The sequence below is a fragment of the Gadus chalcogrammus genome, chromosome 5 (genome assembly GCF_026213295.1).
Source record: "Gadus chalcogrammus isolate NIFS_2021 chromosome 5, NIFS_Gcha_1.0, whole genome shotgun sequence".
Classification (NCBI taxonomy): domain Eukaryota; kingdom Metazoa; phylum Chordata; class Actinopteri; order Gadiformes; family Gadidae; genus Gadus; species Gadus chalcogrammus.
This window is the reverse complement of record NC_079416.1, coordinates 15,584,778-15,610,293: the sequence shown is the minus strand read 5'-3', so window position 1 is coordinate 15,610,293 and position 25,516 is coordinate 15,584,778. Positions and strand designations below refer to the sequence as shown.

The 25,516-nt window shown below is 42.5% G+C and overlaps 1 protein-coding gene across 4 annotated transcripts in view; it reads left to right on the top strand.

The window, feature by feature from the left end:
• zgc:174356 (uncharacterized protein LOC100137120 homolog) overlaps window positions 1–20,658 on the top strand; it is a 29,530-nt gene extending 8,872 nt beyond the window's left edge. The window contains exons 6-12 of one of the 4 annotated variants that reach the window (XR_008895603.1): window positions 1,688–1,844; window positions 2,150–2,247; window positions 6,895–7,033; window positions 7,905–7,988; window positions 10,058–10,179; window positions 10,268–10,490; window positions 10,948–11,027. Coding sequence is in view for 2 of the 4 variants with exons in the window: in XM_056590493.1 (XP_056446468.1) it covers window positions 1,688–1,844; window positions 2,150–2,247; window positions 6,895–7,033; window positions 7,905–7,988; window positions 10,948–11,104; window positions 15,900–15,951 (687 nt within the window). In the remaining 2 variants the exon portion in view is untranslated. Of the gene's footprint in view, window positions 1–1,687; window positions 1,845–2,149; window positions 2,248–6,894; window positions 7,034–7,904; window positions 7,989–10,057; window positions 10,491–10,947; window positions 11,105–15,899 lie in introns of those variants that run through there. The other 3 variants (XR_008895602.1, XM_056590493.1, XM_056590494.1) reach the window with 3 other exon arrangements.
• The last annotated feature ends 4,858 nt before the right edge of the window (window positions 20,659–25,516 follow it).

Sequence of the window (25,516 nt, the reverse complement as noted above, 5' to 3'; positions counted from 1 at the left end):
TGTAAACTCCTGAGGGAGAGGGGATAGGCGATCCCAAACTAACAAAACATCTTCACCCGACCGTGTCAAACTTCTTTTCACTTACAGTAGTCGTCCGGGTCACATCTTTAAACTTCTGCTCGGTGACTGAGGCCCCGTTTACACAAAGGGAAAACGCAGATATTTCCACGCGGTTTGGCCTCTCATTTACACGAAAACGCTGTTTTTGTCACAGAAAACGATCATTTCTAAAAACTCCGGCCAAAGTGGAGATTTCTGAAAACGCCGGTTATGTGTTGTCGTGTCAACGGGGGGAAACGGGGTTTTAGGTTCTGAAGCGTCACATTATGCGCCAGGAAATGCTTAACGTCATATGAGCGCCCTATGTTTACGGTTTGTTTGTTACAGGAAGACGCTTGTGTTATTCGTTGTTGTTGATTCTGCGGATTCTGATTGGCTTGCATGGCTTTAACTGCGCTCGACGGCGTATTTATGCGTTTTGATGTAAACGACAACTATTTTGAAAACGATGTTGTGTGCACAATGTTATTTTTGAAAACGGAGGGGGGGAAATATTTGTTTCTATAAATACCCTGCTACGTATAAACGTGGCCTCAGAGAGCTTTTCCTGAAGAACAGGCTGCTTAGTGATTACCAATTGATTGCAGCTGCCTCACCTCCAGGTTTGGGGCACCTGCCAGTCATAATACTGATTGCCCAGTGTAATGCCCAAATATGGGCGTTCCTGAAGGGAGGTTGTCCAAAGTCCGGATCTTTCTGCCGCAGAGGCTCCACAACTGTTAATTTACATGTTAAGCTACATCGTAGACAAATAGCATTTGGTGCTCAGACCGCCTATCAATGGGGAATATGTGACTTACATTACATACCTCCTATTTAAAATAATGAAGATGAATAACCTTGTTTTTCACTTTATTTGTTTAAATGTAATAGTACATTTAATAAACTTTAATGTACAAGGGCACGGGTTCCAGACGTATCCTCACTAGTTTAGTGTAAACTGTGTAACTGTGCCCTGTTACATGAAGGTGGCAGAGCCATAATTAGTGTTATGAGCAACATCTATATATGTCCTCAGATGACACCTCTGTGAAGCAGTGTATTTGATTTCAAGAAAAGTTAGAGGGAAACCAGATATTCGGTGCCAACACAGTCATGTCATACTGGAATTTGCCATTTATATTAATTTATTTGATGTTTTATCAAAAGCAGCATTACTTTCCCACTTCCTAGAGGGTCATGGTTAATGGAGCCAGCCTGACATTGCAGCCATAACATAGAAAAATAGCATGACAAGGAACATGAGTTAGGGAAACCCAAGCACACGTTTGGACACAGTGAGCAAAGGTCATATAACCTTTTAATTAAGCAAGCCAAACTGTGAAATTAAGAGGAGCATCCATTGCAATAGGTGGCAATTTTAATTTTAAAGCCAATTAAATAAAGCCGATTTCAAGATTTATATTTTTATATCGACCAGCTGAGTGTGTGATGCCAAAATGTAACAAGGGAGTTCCATGATGCTATAATATATTTGTGGACTTATTATTGATGGGAATGTAAACATTTTCCATTCAGATTAATAAAAGTGAATATTAGTCAAATGTATAATGGGCCTCCAAATGTACTGTATTTTATAGTACTTTCCATCCTTCCTTCCTTTCTCCCTTCCTTCCTCCCTCCTCAGTCTATTAACCCTAGCAGCGAGGATGACGCCACCCCCAGCATCCTGTCACATGCCAGAAGGTCTCTGGCGGTGGTGTTCAAGGAGAGGCCTGATCGGGGAAGGTTCAAGCTGCTGCTATTGATCGTCTGTACATTCATTAACAATCTGGTAGCTGTCGGTAAGGGAACACACAGCATCCGCGTGTGTGCACGCACACACACACACACACAGACACAGACACAGACACAGACACACACACACACACACACACACACACACACACACACTGGTGCTCATGTTCGACAGGTGAAATGATGCCGTGGTGAAATTCAACTCTCAGTCGAATTGTAACAGTTGGGCCTGTCAAAAAAATGACATCCAAACCATTTGCATAATTCAATAGAACAGCTGAAAAACAAAGGGAGTTCAAACATGCAATTCTAACAGTGTGTGCGTGTGTTTGTTTGTGTGTGTGTATTCCAGGTGAGACCACAATCTCCCTGCTTTATCTTTCGTATGAGCCGAGAAATTTTTCTACACAACTCTATGGGATCTTCCATTCAATCAGGATGCTGTTGCTGGTAACACACACACACACACACACACACACACACACACACACACACACACACACACACACACACACACACACACACACACACACACACACACACACACACATTACAAATTGAAATGCGACACACCAAGAAACATAACCACATCATTTCCTTGTAGCTTGCTTATGGCAGCTTTTTCAGTTTGCGCCAAAGTTGTTGAAGTTCTCCGTGGTGGAGTGGGAGTCAGCTGGGGAGAATGGCTCTGTGCGTGAGCCCGTTTCTGTGGTTTTTCGTGTTATCATGGTTCCACTTTCTAACGGAGATATCGTCTTCAGTCTCAGATGCGTATTAGGAATGCTGATGTTCACTGGAGATTAAACGGTTCGGATGTGATAAAATGCAGCATTAACACGCCGTAGTATCACATCATATCATGCAAGCATATCAAGGAGATATCTGAAAGAAAAAACATACTAATAAATTGCAGTTAAAACATGTCTTTATTTTAAACTGTTCCAGTTCTGCAAATGGTAAACCACACTTGACTTTAAATTCTTGCACGTCACATCTAAAGGCAGTCAGTTCCTCATGCGGTTGTCTACAAATGTAGCTGCTGCCTTTCCCCCAATGGGAAGCCCTTTGTGACAACTGCTGTCCTCTCCAAACTGTGCACAGGGAACAACACCACTGCCTTAATAGTCCTCACAGACTCTGATCTGATCCCAGCACGGCCGACTGAGCCGTCCACACCTGGGACCGCTGAGCTGAAACTGTAGCTTTACCTAGCTGTACAATTCACAGTTAGTTTCACTTTGATTTTGGTCAGTGGACGTCTATGAAGTGTACAGTTGTAGTAACTTAAAAAGCGACAGGAATAACCGTCCTGCCTCCAAGCCAGAGCAATAACCGCAATTTGACAAAGTAAAACAGTATTGATCTAATTATCGACCGAAACAAGACGGGGAATCCTGGTTTCCTGTTGTTACCTCTCTGAACACATCCTCAGTCTCTCTTTGAGAAGTTGTCATTCGTTTCCTCTAATAGGCGATCCACATGAATTGTTAATTTACTGCTGGCTTATTTCAGTGTATCCCAAACGGTGAGATGTTTATATTGGAGTAATTCGATCCGCCCCCGAGGTTAGACCTTTACTTGACCATTTTGAGGAACTGCCTCCGCTCTGACCTATAAACCTCCTTTGAAGGAAAAAAGGAGGTAATCATTCACATTTGAATCACGTAACTCCCTTACGTTTCCCAGACTGACTAACAATGCTAAAAGGAGGATGGTGGACATCAGGAGGAGGTTTATGTGTGTTGCCTTGTTAATGTGCAGCAGCAATACCCCTGCCTTGCATATGTGTGTCACTATGACATTGTAGAGTCCATCAAGGCAGACCACCGGCACACGTCAGACCACCAGAAAACAGGCACGCACGCACATACACACAGCAATGCTCAGGCACACGCGCGCACAGGCACACACACACACACACACACACACACACACACACACACACACACACACACACACACACACACACACACACACACACACACACACACACACCACAAAGAGGTTTAATTAAGGCCAGATCAAATAGCTGTTGGACAGAGAGGAAGCCGGAAAAAGGGTAGAATTGGAAAGAGATGAAGAGAGATAGGAAGTAAAGAAAAGATGGAAAGTTGATTTTAATTAGGTTAGTGGGGGTAGGGGAGGGGGGGGGGAGGAGGAGTACCTATGGAGCGACCAGGGGGGAGCGGTTAGAATACAAAGCCAGATAGATGCAGAAGGTGAAGATAAGGAGGCTGACGGGGACGTGTTTACCAACGAGACGAGAAGCGTGCGCTTATTCATGTCCCCAGTGAAGGGGGAACGAGTGAGGCTATTGTGGCGCGGTGTAAATAAATCAATCAAGAAATACAATGTACAATGAGGAGGCTGGCTGGGGGAAGAGAAGACGGGGGGGGGGGGGGGGGGGGGGGGGGGGGGGGGTTGGTGCGTCATGGAACAGATTAAGGTCTTTGAGGTCAATTGTAGAGAGCAAGTCCCAAAGGGGGCTCTGCTCCAGCCCCGCGGCGACTGGGATGACCAAACCGCGCATTAGGGCCCTAAGATGTCTTGAAAACACATGGCTTGTTCAAGCAATTCATTGAGTGGCTTTTGTCGCATTGTGGAAGATGGTTTAATCGGAAGTGTGACGCTTAAAGGTGACATGTTATAGCACCAGGTGTGAGTGTGATTAGCGGTTACACAAGGTTTTTTCACACAACGCCCACTTGTGATGTCAGAAGAGTCGGTTTTTGCAAAACAGCTTGTAACAGCCAAGCACACGAAACTCAAACAAAACCAAGCTTTGTTAATGGCATTATCAGGTTAAGTGGACTACTGGTGTGGTGATTAATACACACTGACCTCAGTGCTCTTCGACCACATGCTCTTCGGCACAACAAAGTCATTTCAAAGAAATTATATTGTTCGTGGAGGATTTAGCCGAGAAAGAGAGGCGTTGGCAATGTTTTGTTCCCTCGGACTGGTGTGGTCCTGTCTTTTTCTTTGCTGTATTTTTTGGGGCTTTTTTTGTGCCTTTAAGGATTGGACAGTGAAGAGAGACAGGAAATTGGGTTGGAAAAAAGAGAAGCAATGTCATTGGAGTACAGGTGGGCATGGAACCTGGGTCGCTAGAAGGCATCCTGCCTACGTGGTTGGTGCGCTAGCAGCCTGAGTCACAGAGCCCGCCCACACACATTTTATTTTATAACGGCCATTTAAAAAAAAAAGAAAATTGGTAACACCATATTGACTGAGCCTGCTTTAAATTTATGTTTCTGCATAGGAAATTGGACAGATTAAGCGTAAAATTGTTCAGACTCATCCATGTTGTTAGACTGGTTGAAAGTCGTAAAAAGCTGACACTGAGTTGTAAATAATTTCTGACACTTTAAAAAATATAGCCTTCATTCTCACCTGGGGCCACTTTGTAGAGAAGAGCATCAGCACAAGAGGTAGACAATATTTATCTCTGCGCCAGCACATCATCTTTACGAGAACACACGGAAAGAACAAACGTCAAATGCAGAACCTAGATATGCACTTCCATATTATGAAGTATTAGCTTATGGAAGAGTTTATATACTCTATAAAGTACTGTAACACACATGCACGCACGCACACACACACACACACACACACAGACACACACACACACACACACACACACACACACCTCTCTCTCTGCGTCACGATGTGCATTGTTGTTGTTTGGTGTGTGGCCGAGGGCGTACGTGCAAGACGTGTCATTTTGCTTTGATAACAGAAGCATGAAAATTTGAATTTCAACATCCCCGTCTACACACACGCAGACATTGGTGAGAACAGTAATGGCTGAAGGTTAATTCATTCTACTCTGTTGTCTAACAAATGACAGGATTATTCATCAGCCACACCACCGCCATTGTGTTATGGATGTGTGGCCACCTCTTTGTATGTACATCTTGCGTGTGTTTGTGTGTGTGTGCGTGCGTGTGTGTGTGTCAGTGTCAGCAGTAGTGATTCCTCGCTAATGATGTGTGACTGTGATAACAGCCTACAGCCGTAATAGCCTCCTCTATTGGATAATAACTACAGCTGAATGAATGCCCTTGAGCAAAGCACTTAACCCCTCGCCTCTAATCGCAACGCCTGTCATTCTCACTCAGGTGGGAGCGGCATCTATCTATATATCTCTCCATCTGTCCGTCTATCTATCGCCATGTCCGTCGGTCCATCCGATTCACATGCATTGACACTGTATTCATGCTGCATGTATGTTTTGAATACATATTGACACCGACTGCTTTTGTTGATACCACAAATGGACTTGCAGTAGAGGCGAAGGGAAACATACGGCCACTCCGTGAGTCATTCTTTTCTCTTCATTCCCTTCACGTTTTTCTCACTGTGATCCTCGTCCACATCCAGCCCCTCGCAAGGCAGGGACGTCGTTTGATATCCAAGTGCCTGTTTGAGTAAACGTCTAGAAAGCAAAAGAACAGTCCAAGTCCCCGAGTGCGTTTTGTGCTCGTCTCACTTGGGGACATTTTGCAGGACATTGTAAGGACATTTCGGGGGACAAATGGCTGTTCTTGATCCAGCTGGGTTCCCCTTAATATTTTTTATAAGGTTCAACCATCTGGATGGTGAGCGTGCGACAGACTCCCCCTTCTATCGTGATCTCACGGGATGTGTACACACGCTATTTCCTGCCAGTCTATCACTGTGACCTTGCCAGGGCCGTAACGGTCCATACACATCAACATAAGTGAAATGACATGTCATTTGTAATCCTTTGGTTCACAAAAGCCATTGGTTAGATATAAGGCCACGGAGGGATCGAAATAGGGCGTTATAGCTAAACTTTCAGTCTCAGTGAATGGATTAGGCTCAAATTCACCTCTGTCGCTTGCTCTCTTTACGGCTAATAGATCCATGCATGTCATTATGTCCTAATTGCCTTTAATGCATCTCTGTCTCTGTTATTGTGAGGTCTATATGCTACAAAGCGCTGTGTGTGTGTGTGTGTGTGTGTGTGTGTGTGTGTGTGTGTGTGTGTGTGTGTGTGTGTGTGTGTGTGTGTGTGTGTGTGTGTGTGTGTGTGTGTGTGTGTGTGTGTGTGTGTGTGTGTGTTTTTAGGGTGCTGTATTGCTGTTGGTGTTTCCTCTGTTACTGAAGCGGGTTTCGGAGCAGACTCTGGCAAAGGTCAGCGCCCTGTTCCGCTCGGCCGCCCTGTTCCTCATGGCGTTCTCCACCAACACGTGGATGGTCTTCCTAGGTGAGCCCAGCCACACACAGTCCTTTTTGCCCCACGGTTTTAACAGTATGTCTCTTTAAATTCTGAATTTGGGTCAGGGTTATTAACAGGGAATTTTTCGACCTGATATTAGCATTCAAGACAGTGTTTTGGAGCTTTTTAGCAATGTGGTAGGAGTTTATACTCAGTGATAAAACAAAGTCGCAGATAAAATGTGTAACTAGCTTAAATTGAAGATAGATTTACATCCAGAGAACAGTGTGAAAAATCTGCAACAAGAGAACAATTCCATTCATTTAACATTTTGCTAATAATTCGGAAATGCTGTGAGGACCAAACAGAGATTTTTCCCAGTTTCCCATCAACGAACAACAAAAGCATTAAAAAAAACAAAGCTTTTTCAAATTGCTTATGCTAACAAATGCATGATAATAACCTACATTTCCATAACTATGATTGCTAACTTTTAAACGGAAATGAAACAATCCAGGACAATACTGGGAAATTGTGATTGAAATTAACTAGATTGTTTGGTCAACATAGAGTAAGCGCATTTGACAGTCTGCTGTTATGTGTGTTCATAAGCTATGCAGCAGGCGAGTGAGCAGAATTGGCAGTACAGGGATTTATCCAGATATAACTACTACTAGAGGGTATATTCTAGGCGGCAATTTAACAAATGGTTTGCATAATGTTTAGACATTTCGACCCATTGCAAGGTTCACAGAGAGGGACACGCAGTGCTGTATAATGCAGCACAAATCACTGCATGCGATATTCAATGATATTTTAGCCTGAATGTAGTGGGCGGAATTAGACTGGCCCCAGTGGCTGAAGGAACGTCTCAGCCATATGAAAGCCTTCATCTATCTCTGTACTTGTTCCTCTGCAGTGTGTGTCATTGGGGCTCCATCAGGAATAGGCCAGGCAGTTGTGAGGTCACTTTCTTCTGCTATCGTGGAAGAGCATGAACAAGGTGATTCAATCCACTTATGTCTGTCTGTCTGTCTGTCTGTCTGTCTGGCGGTCTGGCGGTCTGGCGGTCTGGCGGTCTGGCTGTCTGTCGAATTCAAATGTGAATTTCCCAAAGCTATGCCTCTCTCTTCTGTTCTGGTTGGCATTTAAAAGAGAATCTCTAACATGCATGCAAAACAAATTAAGAGGGACTGGCCATGCAAAAGAACAATCAAGGCATACTATTGTAATTGGATTAACTACAAGAATACTAAGTCAATACTAAGTACCAAATGCTTAGGTGTCCATCCATCCCTCCAAAGGATCATTACCAATTGGACTTTTCACTCTATGTAGCTGTTCTGTTGGATACCCCTCCAGAACCCATACAGGACTACCTGCACAAGGTCAAACAGCCAATCCCAAGAGATGCCACTCGACCTAAGAAGAATCTAAACACCATGGCTACATTGCAGGACACGGCAATTGAACAACCTCGCCCCATCACATGGCCAATTAAACTGATGAAGAACTATAGTAGAGAGTCTATATGCTTTTCATCTCTATTTTGCCCTTCCATCAGGACTAGGTATAGTTGACAGTGGTGGAATACCATTTTTTCTTTTTCTAAGACCCAGTTTGGGGGACCCCAGACTTTGGTCACTCCTGTATGCTTCACACTGCTGCATCTGAGGTGGGCTGCCGGGGGCTGTCACATAAACAAACCACGGATTGTTTTTTTCCACAATGTCGCTATGCCACCGTAGATAATGAATACCTGAGTGGGCAAGAGGCACGCTGAGGTATCTCCTCTTATGAAGGCTATTAGTTCTTGTCACTGACCATGCATCCCCAAAGTGGATCATTACTAATGCAGTCGAGGAGCCCGAGAATAGGGGCATGTTGGGGTGACCTAACTCGGAGCATCACCACGCTTGGGAAACTCCATGGGCGGGCCTGGGAACCTGTCAAGAAAAGCAGAGCGGGGCGCCCCGGCGGCTCGACGGGTAGAGCGCGTACCATATCGGCTCAGGACTGAACTGGGTTTGAATCCTACCATTGGTCATTTGCTGCATGTCCTTCCCTCTGTCTCCCATACCTTCCTCTCCATCTCACAAATGCAAAAATAAATCTTTAAAGGAAAGCAGCGCACCTATGGACAGGCATCCATGACTGGTCGATGTCAGCGGATGTCATCACGCACAGCCCGTCCACTGAAGGGGGAGGACATGAGTTGGGATTCACAGCCGGGGGTGTCACCTGCTCTGCAACCTAATTGGACGATACATATTCGAATTACTATGATGGCATGCATCCCAGGCCTGCTGCATTCACTTCATCAAGGCAGAGCCACTCCCCCGTGGCGTCCACCAGTGTAGAACCTTCGCCCGACCAGTGCTGATTACTGAATGCTCCCATAAATACATACATTAGTGCCCACAGAGTTCAAAGCTTTCATAAGGGAAAAACAAGAGTATAATATATGTTCTACCATCGGTGATCCAGCAGGCTGTCCATGCAGCCTCCAGCAACACGGAGATCCACAAGTTTACAAGCGCCAGCCAAGCCCTCTATTAACCATGGCAGTCGCCGTCTGCCAGCTTGTTCATGTACATCCACCACTTGTGCGACTTGTGTATTTATACCAGACGTGTGTATTTTTCCTATTTGGCGTCTATTTGTGGAGAAAATGGTGCAATTGCCAAAACGATTGCTGTTGAGCCCGCCGAGAATTCCCGCACCATAGAAGCGATAGCAAATAGTATTGATCATAGTCTGGTACATACAGTGTCATATCGAAAGGTCCAGGATTCAGATCTGTTGTGCACACAATTTTGAGGTATTTAGATTATTTAAAATAGTCCAAGGAGAACATACAAATTAATCAGAATGGAGAAATATTTTTTATGCATTATTTGGTCACTTGGTGTTTTGGTAGCCATAGTCTGAAGGCATTAACCCTACACAAATACAACGACTACAAAAACCAACAGACTTAGGTTTTGACTACATTGATAGTGCATTGTGTTTAAACAATATATCCGGAACCAGAAATTAGTTTACATCCGTGTCATGTATTTGTGTAAACAGGAGATCAAGTGCCAAAGTGTGCTGCAGCACTATTCTATCCAGACATCCTATGGGGACCCATTTAAATGCAGAGCAATCACCCTGTCAGAGCTCAACGGGATAGGACAGCTGAATAGCCACGGGTAAACAAAGTCACTAATCTGCAGTCTTACAATTAATTGGGGGAAAAAAAACACGGATAACACTGAAGTCCTGTTTTCTATCAACCAGGAACCGAGCCAACACACAATGCTGCAGAACAGAGTAGATCAGAGAAGAACAGAGAACATGTCTCGGGCATCACCAGTGAGCAGTCTCTCAGGCACTTCAGATCACAGGCGTCAGACAGCAACCAGAATCCAGAGTTGTGGCATACATGAGTCCTTCCCCGCAGCTTTCTCTCATCTCATTACAGCCGGCCACACTGACTGTGGCCGTCGACAAGCCCTTCAAGGTATTACATTATAGAGTGATTCAATGGAGGATGGACCTACTGAGAGTGGGTGGATTTGAAGGCTTGTTTATTTCTATTGTTTTACTGCTCATGTCGCTGCGCTCAAATTGCAGGATAAAGATTTATGGCCTTGTTTGTATCTAGGGAATCTGCTCTTATTTTTTTTTATTCTTACTTGGCTTCCATCCCAAACGCCACCACTTGTTTATAGTGCAACCCTAATAGCAATTCCAAATCCAAAATCCAAATATGATATATATAGCAGGCGCAGCACAGTTCTAAGAATCATTCTAGGTGTGAACAAAACATGTGTATTGTTATGTTGTTACGTGAATGTCTGTGTGCGTGTGCGGGCATGCGTGTTCCTGTGTGTGTGTGTGTGTGTGTTTGCGTGGGCGTGTGTGTGTACCCCTCTAAATGGTCTAAATTGATGAAGGGGGGTTATTTTTTTCCCTAGGTGCCATGTTCTCATTTTCAGCGTCTGTGGAGGCCCTGTGTATTCTCTTGGCCGGTCTGTTGTTTAACGGCCTCTACCCCCTCACCTTGGCGACCGTGGCTGGGATGCCCTTCGTCGTCATGGCGACGCTCATGCTGGTCGTCTTCATCCTCATGCAGTAAGTGCACGCAGTGCTGCAGACACGCAAACATTAGGGTGGACACAATTTATGTTATATGCCATAATGGCTCCCACCATGGCTAGCTTGACAGGGGGGGAAAAAAGATTTATTCTTAGTCAAACAATATGTATTCTATGTGTGTTGTATTTGTCTTGAGGGAAAATACATTAGGAATACAAATGAAACTTGACAGGATAGAGAGTGTCTAATCTCCTGTTGGTATTCGACACTGAGCCAAGATGAAAGATATATGAATGATTAAGAATCTCTCACCGTATTAGCATTGGTAAATCTAATTGGAGTCATTAACAAATCTCGATTTTATATGTTAATACAATCAATATAATTAAAAAATAAAGTCCTTCCCATTGTTATCATTAATTTTCACACAAGACAAAGCTCTGCATTTTAAAGGTACTCATAGCTTAATGAATGCTGCGGTAGTGCATAGAGTACTACCACCACTACTCTTACATCTCTGTACAGTGATGCATCGTCACTAGTCTCAGTTTCATTCCTGTTTCAATGCATGAATTTAAATCCACAAGCGCAATTTTGTGTACTAATGATGTTCACCTTAAAACCTTTCACATGTCCGCTGTTCTTAGAAATCTCTCACTCTCATTTCCCCAGCTGCAACTTTCGTTTTCTATCCTTTCTAATATCCTCATATTGTATCTGTTTGGTACTAATGCTGGACGTTTTTTTTGTATGGCCTAGTGTTATTCAACAGTGCTTGGGCCTGGGTATCCAAGACGCTTCCATTCGGCTCTTCCTGATCCTTCTTATAGAGGGCTCCAGTGCTGAAGACTTTAATTACCTTTGAAGTGACAAAGTGTCTAGCCGACCACAGCCCACCCTAATTCCTCATTCAATGATTCGCCTCAAAGCTACAATACGAATAAGGGAACAATCCAAGACCGTGGGCTTATCTCCATTTGGCCTTTGGTCACGTCTTCATGAGAGGAAGGATTAACATATTTTAGGATACGGGAGGCAATGCTATGATCCCTCGAATCGGGAGTCCGATTTGTGCTGTGAATGCTTAATCTGGAGTATGGTAAACACCAGCATGTTAGCTTGACCTCATACACAGGTGTGTATGCAGAAGCTATACATGACCAAATCTGAAAGCCCAAGTTCACAACATCCTTGGAGAGTTTAGCGCAACAGATTAAGGGGCCTGGCAGCTTTAACAGACAACCCTGTGAACGAATGTGTCAAAAGCTTACATCACCAAGCCCTTATTTTGCCTTGTCACCGCAATGTCAAAACATGGCACCCGTGTCTGAGGTTTAAGGTTTACCATCACCGTCGCAGGGGGACCCATTGAAACCAAATGGGGTAGAAAGGTACGCTTAATGACAGCATAGAGACAGCATAAGGCCCACCTTGTGAGTGAATGGAGACTTTTTAACTGAAGGTTGTTAGAGGAATATATTGTCGATAGAAAATGACCCTAATTTAACAGCCCAATGCATAAAAGTTGAAGGCCAATGCGATTTCCTAATCAAATGAACGCCAGCATAGACTACTACGGACTGATAAACTTCACCTCTCTTTCTGCTCTCCTTCACTAGCTGGCGCATGATGGAGAAGACGCATGCTTTTTTGACTTCCATGCACTGCACCAAAATAAGTTTGCTCTGGTAAATACAGTAAATACAAATATCTGCGTTCGTAATAAATCGTAATAATCGTAATAAACCAGCATGTGCGCCTGCAATTCAAAGTTTATATACTCATTCAATACAGCTCACACTGGCTTACATTAAAACAGATATTGCTTAAACATGCAGTCCATGGAGGTCAAACATAGGAGTGACCTTGTTTAGGTGCTTTAGCAAAGGGAATGTATCGCGTTTCTCGTTGTACATTTTTTGCAGAAGAGTAGCCTTACGGTGTAATCGTTACAGACATGCCACTCCTACACAACACAGTTTTAGCCTGGAAACAAAGAAGAGTCTCCACAGTTAAGTTTGTCGGTGCTAAAACATAATGTGAACAGCTTTACCCAAGTCGTATTAATGCAATCAACCAGATCCCAGCAGTGGTGCTATGACCTGCAGCAGAATCCCACAGCCATGACATTCATTAACTGCTGAGATGCACTTTCATCCATAGGCTCTTTTATCCTCCTGCAGTGTTCTCTTTTTATAAATTCTCTCCCTCTCTCTCTCTGCCTCTCTGTCCCTCTCTCTCTGTCTCTCTCGCTCACTGTTTCTCTCTCTCTGTCTCGCATACTCTCTCTCTTTCGCTCTCGCTGTCTTTCTTTCTCTTTCTTTCTCTCTCTCTCTCTCTCTCTCTCTCTCTCTCTCTCTCTCTCTCTCTCTCTAGCTCTCCCTCTCTATCTCTCTCTCTCCTCTCTCTCTCTCCCTCTTGCTCTCGCTCTCTCTCTGTCTCTGTCTCTCTCTCTGTCTCACTTACTCTCGCTCTCACTCGCTCTCTCACCTTGTCTCTCCCATTGTCACTTGAGAACTGATTACCACATTATTGACTCCCTGGTGACGTCGACGGGTAGAGACAAAGAAAAGGAGAAAAATAGAAACCAAATTAATTATTCTTTGCATATACAAATGGAAGGTAATCACACAACAATAATGGTGAAATTGTAAGCAGACACCATGTGGATTGAATCTGTGGATGTGGGTGTATTGGGTGGGTAGGTGTGTGTGCACATGCATGTCTGCCTGTGTGCATGTGTTTGAGGGTAATAGTGGGTGTTAATGGGAGTGATTGTGTCTGTGTGTGGGTGTGTATGTGTGTGTGCTGATCCTTCATGGGTAACGAGGCATTTATTTTGACTGGAAGAGCTGATATCACTTCAATTTGATTTCAGATTTAATTTTGTTCAGTTTTATTGATTTTTAATTTGAGTGTGTGTGTGTGTGTGTGTGTGTGTGTGTGTGTGTGTGTGTGTGTGTGTGTGTGTGTGTGTGTGTGTGTGTGTGTGTGTGTGTGTGTGTGTGTGTGTGTGTGTGTGTGTGTGTGTGTGTGTGTGGAAATGAATGGCTCGGAGTGTGTCGTTTAATTTGATTTTCAATTTTAATTGGTTTGCGTGCCTTATCATGAAGTTGCTGCATCAAACCCTTGCTGAAGTGTCGGGAAAAATAAGGAATTGCTCGCAGTGAATGGTTCAGGTTAATGTATGTGTTTGTGTGTGCCTGTGTGTGTCAACAATTTTAATATATGCGTTTGATTAATAACGTAGAATGTTTCTGTTCCATTTCGATCTGATTGATAATGAGGTTCGGGATTATTTGAACATGTAATACAATTCCAGATTAGGCATATAGATCAATAGGACCGGCCTCCGGGTTGAAAGACTGTCGTAAAAGACCGCTCAGTGTGACACACAGATTCACAACACTACTCCCAATTATCTAGTTTGTAGATCATTGATGTTGCTATTTTGAATGGTTCACTGCAACCACTAATGACATATCCGGGAGAGTCTCATCCCTTCCATCTCTCACTCTGTCGACCCTGCCGGTGGAAATATCCTAACGGATGAGGAGGAGAACGACATTGTAGTGATCTCGTGTCTCTGTATCAGCGGGGTTGCCGACTCCATTCTGTTATTTCAACACCACTTTGTATTACAGGCCTTCTCGTTTAGCAGCCGCTGCCACCACCGCAATGTTTGTACTGCCTCGCAGTAGATTTACCACTCGGCGTTGCCTGTGTGTTGCCAATTTACTTAGAGTTTCTCAAACGCCTGAGGATATAGATTCGTGTCCAATCTGGCTTTAGTTTAAAAAAAAAAAAAAAAAGATGCGAAACATGTAATGGGATCTTGGGAAATTGTTTTAAAAAATTGACTTCTCGATTCACAAAAGGTTGGTTTTCTACAAATCCCAAAGCAAATCCCTTTGGATACTTAAATGCCGGCTGACACTCCCAGGAGAGTAATGGGCCGTGGATGACAGACAATTGTTAGACTTCATAGAAGAGGGCGAGGTACGACAGAGGGCGAGGTTCCCCTCCCGAGGAAGGACTAGAGTTAAAGATATATACATACTGTACATAGGAGGCTGAAGATAAGGCAGACAGGGAAATGGGGAAAAAATATTTTGTTTATAAAAAAATGCCACTGGCAGTCTTAAATATCTGAGGTTGACTCTGTGTGTAATAATCAATCCAAAGAGGAAAAACACACCTTCCCATCACATACAAACACATGCATGCACACACACAAACTCTTCTATACGTACACACACACACACACTCTCCTCCTAAGTGCGAGTTTAAAAGCGGCAGCTCAATATTTTGCGTTTTTCAGAGCTTTTTAAAGACCGAAGACTTGGTATTGAATTGCTCCTAGTATTGTAAAGGCCTACACAGTGTATACGTTGGCAGGATGTGCAAATAACTGAAGGATTAAGATTAGATTTAGTAGCTATTTCAGATACCAAATATCCTTGTTTAGGTTAACAAGGATATTTATTGTGTTTAAAAAAAAAGAAAAATGGCCAAAAAAAACTCTTGTGTTCTTGAAACTGTTCCTCATGATAATCCACAACCTGTGTTATCAGTGTTGTGTAACGTGTTTTTGGGGAGCTTTTTCTAACCAAGGCCACCAAGCGACCCACCTCGGGTGGAGGAAACTCTTCTTCTCACAAGATATTTTTGGGTGGAGGAATATGTGATCAAGTACCGCTGGATGAAGTCCTACTTCATCGTGTAGTGTATTCTCCTCTGTTGTTCTTCCTCCTCCTCCTCCTCCTCCTCCTCCTCCTCCTCCTCCTCCTCCTCCTCCTCCCATTGTGACTACCTCCTCCTCTCTGCTCAGGTGGATCAGTGAGAGCCCTGCTACACACCCTCGCCTCTTGCTGTCGGACTGACGGATAGACAGGTACAACATCCTGTCTGGGATCGCATCTTGCTGAAATAATCCTATTTCTAGAAAAAGATAAGGATTTATAGTTCAATTATTGCAGTTTTTATGATAATAGTACCATGATGAATCGTTTTGTGAACCTAAAAGTTGATTGGATTGAAACAGATTATTAGATGGGGAAGGGGTTCAAACCTGCACTATCTAACTTTTGTACTGCAGCTATTTAATCCATTAAAAAACTGATAGTTTCTCAAGAATAAAATAGACCCATCCATGGGGCAATCCATCCTGGGAATTTTCCTCTATAAATGGTTTTATTCTGGTCCACTTTCAAATGATAAGGCACAAGTGTGATTAAAACACCCAACAATGGTGAGGTTTAAGCTCAATCAATTGCTGTGAGAAACGAAATATGCCATAATAATATTGGCTACTATCATATTTGTATTGTTTCAATGTTGTCAACATACTAGGGCCCGACCGATATTGATTTTTGAGTGCCGATGCCGATTATTTTCAGAGAAAAATTACGAATACGATTAAAAACAAAACAAAAAAAAGCCTATAAAACGTAGTTTTTGATACCATAAATATACTTTGAACACTTTTGACGAATATGTGAATTGAATGCAGAACCTTTGAGTGTTTTAGAATACATTTACGATTAAAAATGAGTGTAATGTAAAATGTAAAATAAATAACTAACTCCCAATGTGCTGCGCTCGTGAGCAGTGACTAACACGTGCGTGCTGAGCAGTATGGTCTCACCGTTAGAGTCTACAGTATAACAAATTAACATGGCCTGGGACCTAAAGAAAAACAGGCACAACATGCTCAAACAACGCGTCTTGTGTACATTGGTGAGGTGAGCGCGCAGCTGCCTGAGCGAGCGTGCTTTCATGTTGTACGGTAAAATTCAATCTCCTCTTTTTTACTCCAGCTAAAGTTGTTAGTTAGCAAGGTGAGTAGGAGCGCAATCTGCAGAATACTAAGCGCAATAACAAAAAAATAATAATCGGTTGTTATCTGCGTCTTTTTGGCAGATGTTGATTATTTTCAAAAAGGCTATAATCGGCCGATTAAATCGGCTGGCCGATGAATCGGTCGGGCCCTAAAACATACACTGTTTTCGATATGTTTTATATTATATATGAATAAAAATAACTAAACATATGTACACTATATATGAACTATTGACAGAAACTGCCACACACACATGTCATACATCCATACGACTATGGAATGCCAAATGTGCCAATATTAAATATATAATTAATAAAAACATGGAATGCAATAATTAATACATTTTAACATGAAATAAACACTTAAACAAGATATGCACATTTTTATTGTCTTATTCCAGCTGTACTATTTTCTGTGCATTTATTTATTCCCACATGTTCTTCATTATTTCACCTTTACTTCACAGTTTATTTCATGACCTGGCCATAAATAAATAGTCTTGTGTGCGCCATGAGATAAATAGATGTGTCAAAGCCCCTAAAATTGTGTCTTTGAGGAGATTTTGGGTCGCTAACTGGCAGTGCACCCGCAGAGTTTCAACCGCCCACATTTTTACTTAAGGCGATTTACTGAGAAATCTGTGGTGCTCAGACTGCTGTCTCTGCCATCCAATGGATTGTGAGTGCTGCGAATAAAGTCGTACTCTGTGAAGAGTTAAAGAGTTTCTGAGACTACCTGTTCGGGAGCTGAGCTCAGCGACTGAATTCTGGACTTTGTGACAGGCAGACCCATTTACTACTTGTGAGCTTCTAGCAGTAATAATGCAACAAACATCCTCATCCACAAGTCTGCTACTTTAGCCATCACCTTTAGTTTTATTGTCCAGAAAGCATTAAATCCAGGGCAAGGGTTAGTAAATACATGCGAAAGCGCAGCTCGAAATATGCAGCAGATATAATAACCTTGTGGTCTGCCCTGAAACAGAGCGACAGAAGAAAACAGCAGAAGAGAAATTATTTTGAAACTAAAGAACCACAAAATAAGAGTCCCCTCCTCCTCTGCTCCCTCCCACCTGCCTGTATCTATGCCATTGAGAAATGTTGCACCTGTGATTGACAGGCAAGATGGATTCCCTTATCCAATCAGTGAACTCGAAATACTCTTAAATATTCTCACAGTACGTTTCACTTACTGGCTGACGGGTGGCTGTGCCATTTCTAACAAATGACACTCCAATAATAGCTCTCAATTCTCACCAACAGCGCCTTTAAGGGGCTGTCAGAAGCCACCACAGTAACCCATGACCCCATGGGAAAGTACAAGGTACCTGTTGGAAGTTGTTAAATACTTCTGATGTCAAGCCGACATAGATTGTAGTCACAACAACTTTGGTCTGAGTCGTCAGTGCCTGAACAACTCACCAAAATGTAGTCTGAGATGAGTCACAGTTACGTGACTCATCAGTTGAAATTCAAATAAATGCCTTTATAACATTTATTTATTATGTTACATTTATAATGATTCTCATTCTATTTTACAGTTTTTGAAATAAAAAAAGTATAAAAGAAAGCCTCACTATAACGCATCATGATATATGTAGGCTGCCAACCACTGTTCAAGTTATTATGGATATAAAACATTCAAACCATGCTATTTAGCACTTCAACCCTGCAGCTTTATAACAACAAATTGCTGAACGCATTCCAGTGCACAAGCACGTCGTCTCATAGGAAATAGGGGTGACAGTCGACACAGTGGGTTCTAAACATTTATCGGGTCCCCGTAGGACAGTCGTCTCCAACGTGACCCCATTTCTTTTTTAAATACTTGTGTCTGCTTCCACACACACATTGCGTTAACCCTGCTAGCGTCACATCACTAGCAGTAGTTTGCAAGTGGGGACAAATCATAAGCACGGTCTGTTTGTGGACACACAAAAAGCTTTTACAAGACCTTCCAGACCTGATCTTCCTGTTAGTTGCCATCACATATCTATAGCTAATAAGTCAGAAATCTCCCATGGCCGTTCATATCCAGCTACCCAAACTTGGTGGTCCTCACCCCATGTGTGTGCGAACCTCTGCACAATTGCTTCCCAAGACAGGGAAGCCATCCAGAGGGTTACGGGAACAACTGTGATCAATCCATCTTTTCTATCTAATGTGCAAACAGCACACAATGTTCTTTCCCTGGTTGCATGGCTGTCGATTCACTGGGATATCATAAAAAAAAGGACCACCAGGTTAAACAGACTCAGTATATCCACAGGCTGTGGCAATGTGAACTGTTATCACATTGATTCAGCCCACTACTACCCAAAGGGAGTAACATACAGAATGCTTGATCCCATCAATGATGAAACTTAAAAAAAAACAGCGGTAGCTTCTATACCCCCACGACGGTAGACTACCACTCCGGACTGCACAAGTGGGCCTTAAACGCACAATCTATACTTGTTTATCATGTTATCTTGCTTACAGTTGCAATATTTGTATTGATGGAGGTAACGGGATGCAATCCTTGTACTTGTTGCGTAAGGAGAAACAGAACTGTATCTGCCGTTGGTAAACAAAAGGTTCTGTTTACATTTTGGTCAGATTAGAAGTGTTATGTTGGGGGGGAAATGGACAAACACTGTATTCCGTAAAAAGCACAGATTGAGCCAATGCATATATAGGTATTGTGATGGTGAGCACTAGCTTACATAGCGTGCCAACTTGTCAACCTTAATTGTTACACATCAATATCCAGGAGACAGAGCTAGATAGAGCAAGGTCTGACAATGTTATTATCCATGACAAAATATGTAAATATATGGCATCTATATGTAAATACATGAAAAAAACGAAAGGGGAACTTGCATCTCCCTTAAAATGATTTTTCTCTGCAAGCGATATAATTAGCTCGCCATTAGGTCTGGTTTTGTACACAAAGAGTGCTCATTATTGTAGCATGCCTCCCATGATGCATTGTGCTGCCCATGATAAAAGCCATGGAAATTGCAGTTGGAGAGCAGACTAATTCAAACAGCTTCTTTTAGCCGGCCCTGTGGTCTTCATTTGCTGCTCTGTCTCATCTACAATTAAAGCAGTTGTTCGTCAGAATGTTTTATCTGGGATCTAAAAAATAAAATAAAACCCAACCATAATCGATAAATCTAAATATATTATAAGACTTTCGCATGCATGTTTTTTAACATTTAAATTCACATTTGAGATTATTAGAAATACATTTGCTCTTGTCCTGACTGATATGAAATACTTCATTAGTCTTCAATGAACTGAGCGAGCTCCTGGACATCATGACTTGGACTTTGAAGAGGTTGATACAAAGTCAGAAGACCGCAGGGGTAGTCTTTCAACTATGTTTTACACTGACAGGGCCTTCGTTGATACCACCCTGTTAAGGCTTTTTATTATCACTACTTTGAGAAATTGTAATTTATTCTGCCTTGAAGGCAACTGTATCTCCAAGTCAAGTATAAATTAAATTTGTGAGTTGTATTATACTTTCAGATATACAGTCCTAGTGGGAATTAGGCTAATTCTAGTGCCAAATATTAGGATGCTGGGATAGAATGTTAATGTGATATGGCCACTTGCTGTATGGGGTTTATCTGATACCTCTTCAAGGGAACCCCATAATGTTATTTTTAGCATATACTGTATATGTGTGTGTGTGACACACACACACACACACACACACACACACACACACACACACACACACACACACACACACACACACACACACACACACACACACACACACACACACACACACAGACTATGTGGCATTGATGCAGCGATATTGATTTAGTCAAATCCCCTAGATATTGACATGCCAGCAGTTGTATACTGTGAACAAATACCAGAGGTGTTGTAGACAGGGGAAGCCAGTGAGGCATAGATGGGGAGGCAACAGGACCAAGGAAAGACCTATCTTCAGGAGAAAAACACAGGGAAACTATCTCCCTCGAATGAAACAGGACCAAGGAAAGACCTATCTTCAGGAGAATAACACAGGGAAACTATCACTCAAATGCGCTTTTTTCTTTTTACACGTTTAGTCTAGATTGTGAGAAAGATGCCATGCCAAGCCGCTCTAGGTTTTAAAGCATTGCATTTGATGCTAATGTGGAATTAGCATATTATTGGACACACACACACACGCACTCGAACGCACACGCGCACACACACACACTCTAAATCCTGCATAGGATTTTTATTCCAAGCCCACTCATAGGGGACTGTTATTTTTTATATAGAATGATCACGTTAAAACTAGACTGTTTTTACGAGATGAGTTCTAACACCATTTCTACAGTCCCATCATGGTTCCTGGGGTCAGTCAACAATAGACGCTGATTGACTGAGTGAGACCGCAACAATTCGATGATGTTGAATCTTGAAGATGGCTTGACCTACTGGAGATGTTCTAATACTAGAGACCAAAAACGCTCTGTCTGTCTTGCCTCATCATTTTGTTCTGAACCTTAACAAGCTCCAGTTATCCAGTTCCATTGTGAGAATTGTTGCTCTTATCTTTGATCCCTTTTCCCTACAATAATTATTACCCAAAACGGGGTAAGCTCAACCATCATGGATACCTTTATTCATGACTATCAAATTCAGTCTCCATTTGTTATGGGCCCCGTTTATTCATTCACTGGCCTTCGAAATACAGGTACTGGAAGCTTTCGGCTTGTACATTATCATTCAGCTTCAATTCTGGCTGGATATTCAGTGTTGCTAGAGGATATATTCAAGTACATCTAAATGGATAAGTATCTTTTATGGGCTCATGCCAACTACCTCTTTCATTGTATTGATGCTGTTAATAAGTTAAATTAAAGATTTCTCTTGGTATGAATAAGTAAACCCATAAGACCCTGTCTTCTGTTAATGGGGTGGTTTTTTCACACAAACAAACATACACACTCGCACACGCGCGCACACACACACACATATTCTCTGTTCCCTCATTGTTCTGTTTCATCTCAGAGTTACTTGCAGCAGTGTTGACTCATCATAGCTCTGTTGAGGTCAATCTTCTTTCATGTACACCTGGATCCTCATCCTCATCGTCATCCGCTTATCCGGGGTCGGGTCGCGGGGGGAGCAGCTCAAGCAGGGGGCCCCAGACTTCCCTTTCCCGGGCCACATTGACCAGCTCTGACGGGGGGATCCCGAGGCGTTCCCAGGCCAGTGTTGAGATATAATCTCTCTACACCTGGATGTGTCATCATATTACCCCTTTTTAAAATAGTACAAAATAACACTGACCTATTATAATTTGTCAAAGCTCATCCGTAACGCCTCTCAAATGTAAATAACAAAAAACAACACAAACGGTAGTAGATAAAGTGTAAAAATAAAATTATTGCAATAACAATGTTTTATGAAACACATTTGAAGATAGCTGGACACACACAAACACACACACATACACACAACAGCAGCCATCCCCTGCTTTCTGAAATGTTCTGTTTATTTTGTCATTACGTGAAGTGTACCCAGATTGCCGCTGTGCAGGCGGGCTTCGTAGGATGATGGTTGGGTGTTTGCTTTCGGAGCTCCCAATGGCAATCGGATGCACTCACACCCACACACTCGTGTGGAGATCACATGCATCAGTCAGACATAACATCGGCATTGTGAGGGGCGATGCACGGTGGCAGCTTTGTGCTCGGAGACTGAGATCCCTGAGTGCTTTGCTGTGTTTCGTCTAAATGACACACCTCCACATAAATGTGAAGGCACTCTTAAGAATACACTTATGGCACACATGGACACACACACACATACACGCACACAAATAGAGGACAACACATGCACACACACACACACACACACACACACACACACACACACACACACAGAGGGTGGGACACACACATACAGACACACACACGCAGGCACCCACGCGCGTGCACAAAAACAGGGGCAGACACACACACAAGCACACAAAGCATCAACTTGTGAGTATGAAGTTAACTATTGATAAAGATCTATAATATCTTGGACAAAAGAGCTGTCTGATGCTTTATTTGATATTCGTTTGGATTTCTGTTAGATGTTTGACAGGGATCTGCTGAAACACGGCTTCCATTGACCCAGTTTCAAATCACAACAAAAACAAATGACCTGTCACGGTTGTCAGGTTTGTGAGTTTATGACTCCATTGGTTGTGTTTGATCTGTGATCTTTTTGAGGATGGATATGACAAGACAGACCCCTTTGTCAGGGATGCTGCAGAGAAATTTAAATGATACCTGAGACAGCCAAAGGAAGGTGAGGCATGAAATGACGAGAGAGGGAGAGGTGCGGAATGACGTATATGGGAATCAAACCTCTGCCAAGAGGAGCAGAAAACTTGCGTCACGTAATGTGTTTCCTTTTTCAGCAGTGACATTCCATTTTGAACGTCTCTCCTGAGAACATTTGCTGCAGTGAACTTCCCCCCCTAGATTGGCACATGTTGCGTGCTCGTGAGGCATTCCACGACCAAACAGAAACACAGTGGCTGCACAGGGAGTGGGAATAACACATGGAGGGTGGGAACTCTCTTTGTCTCTGCTGTTTTTCTCAGCATGTTCCTGGAGGACGGGGCTAAACTGGGCTAATAACCAGTCTTGCCGCAGCGCACGACGCACCAGCCCAACCGAGAACGGGAATGGTGGGTGGTGGGGGGGACGACCCCTTTATCCGTTGTTTATCCGAAAACATCAAACCTTAAAGGTTTAAAAACTTGACATGGATGGGTTTTTTTGTGGGTCCTATTTTGGGACAATATGCCGGGAGGGGGGTGGGGGAAATCCAAGCCAAGTCAAGGGGCAGGCATTTAATATTTCAATGCATTACTCTGGTGCACTTTAAGAAGAAAATAAGTATGATCCGGAAAAATGCTTAAGACCCCTTCTCTCAAATTCAAATGAGAGAGCCATTGGGGGTGCTCTTTGTAGCCCCCTACAAAGAGAAACTCCTGAAGACGAATAGCATTTACAGAATCGGCATTAAAGTACAACTTTCCATAATTTAGTTAATACCGTAATTTAATTTTCGGAGGCATTTGACGTCACGATGAGGGAAACCAGTGCCGCAGTGTTTGTGGATATTTGGATCTCTGTCTTGGCAGCTGTTTATTTTGAACTGATCTGAGAGAGGGGTTCAACTACTCGCAAACTAATAGCACCACAATGTGTGGAGCAACCCTTACACAAAATCACTTGAATGTACAAATATACACATTTATCAAAAGGTCGACATTGGTGGGCAAGCCAAGGCCTTCGGTTGTATAAATGACAGGAGTAGCCTCACATATATGTTTCACCTTTTTCGCATGCCGTCTGATTTGAATGGCAGTTCTTTGATTTGTAACTTCACCATAGTTTTCCTTCGAAAATGGATTTTGAAGAGATGTTATTGAATTATGGGGGAGGCTGAAATTCTGTCTCTTGAGTGCCCCGCGTTCATCATTGTCAATCTTAATAATGCCAGGTGTAACAGATTAATTGCCCTTTAGGCATCTGTTTCAAGAACGCTGATTGGCAAAAATTAATGATGCTATGTGCACATCTTGTGTCAGCAATTGGCTACGCTGCTGCCCTGGCTGGGCAGTGTATCTATCGGCCCACAAGAGATCATCAGCAGGACGGGGTAAACATGGTCGCTAGTTCTCCCTCATGATTGGTATTTTATATTTAACATCTTATTGTGCACTTTAAACACACATACTTGAAATAAATAATGATTGTTTGTTAAAAAAAATATATATTTTAAGAAGAAAATAAGAAAAATCAAAGAGACAGCTGCGCCCTAGCGATCTCTATTGGCCAGCCACCACGGCTAGCATCCATAAAAAGACGGATAAGATAAAAACACATAACAAACCAATAGTGTGTGTATGTGTGTGTATATATATATATATATGTATTTATTTATTTATATTTATATTACGGTTCGATGATTAATGTTGAAGTTGATTTTCTCACAAGACGCCCCTTCCAAATCTATTGCAGCGCTTCAGTAATAATATCTATATATTTTCAGAGTTAATCGTTTGGGGAGGGCAGTCATAAATGTTATTTCAATCAAGTTATTTGAAACAAAAAAAATGTAATATAAAACTATGCAACTGCATAGTCCGCACATAGCGGACTATGCGACCTGGATGAACTGATGAAGGATTTTCTAGAACACAGCCAACCTAAACACTTATATCCTTCCAATACAGATTAATATCTGTAATATGTTAATGGTAAGTGGACATACATTGTACAATATTATTACCATGAGTAACATGTTTAAATACTTGTAGCTAACTAAAAGAACATGGACGGAGCTAATGATCAGTGACTTCTAAAAGCCTTTTCTGAAAATCGACTAAATAAACAGTGAATGTTCCTAAATTTAGAAACATTTACCAATTTTGGTTTGTACATTTCTTAGTTGTTACACACAGTATGAAACATTTTTCGGTCAATCTAGTTATATCTGTATGGCAGAAATAACACATTTGACCACAGAGGGGCTCATTTCAATAGTGCTGTCCTAGGTTCTCCTTATGGCTTCATATTTGCCCTGAGTAGGCCTGGGACCGAATGT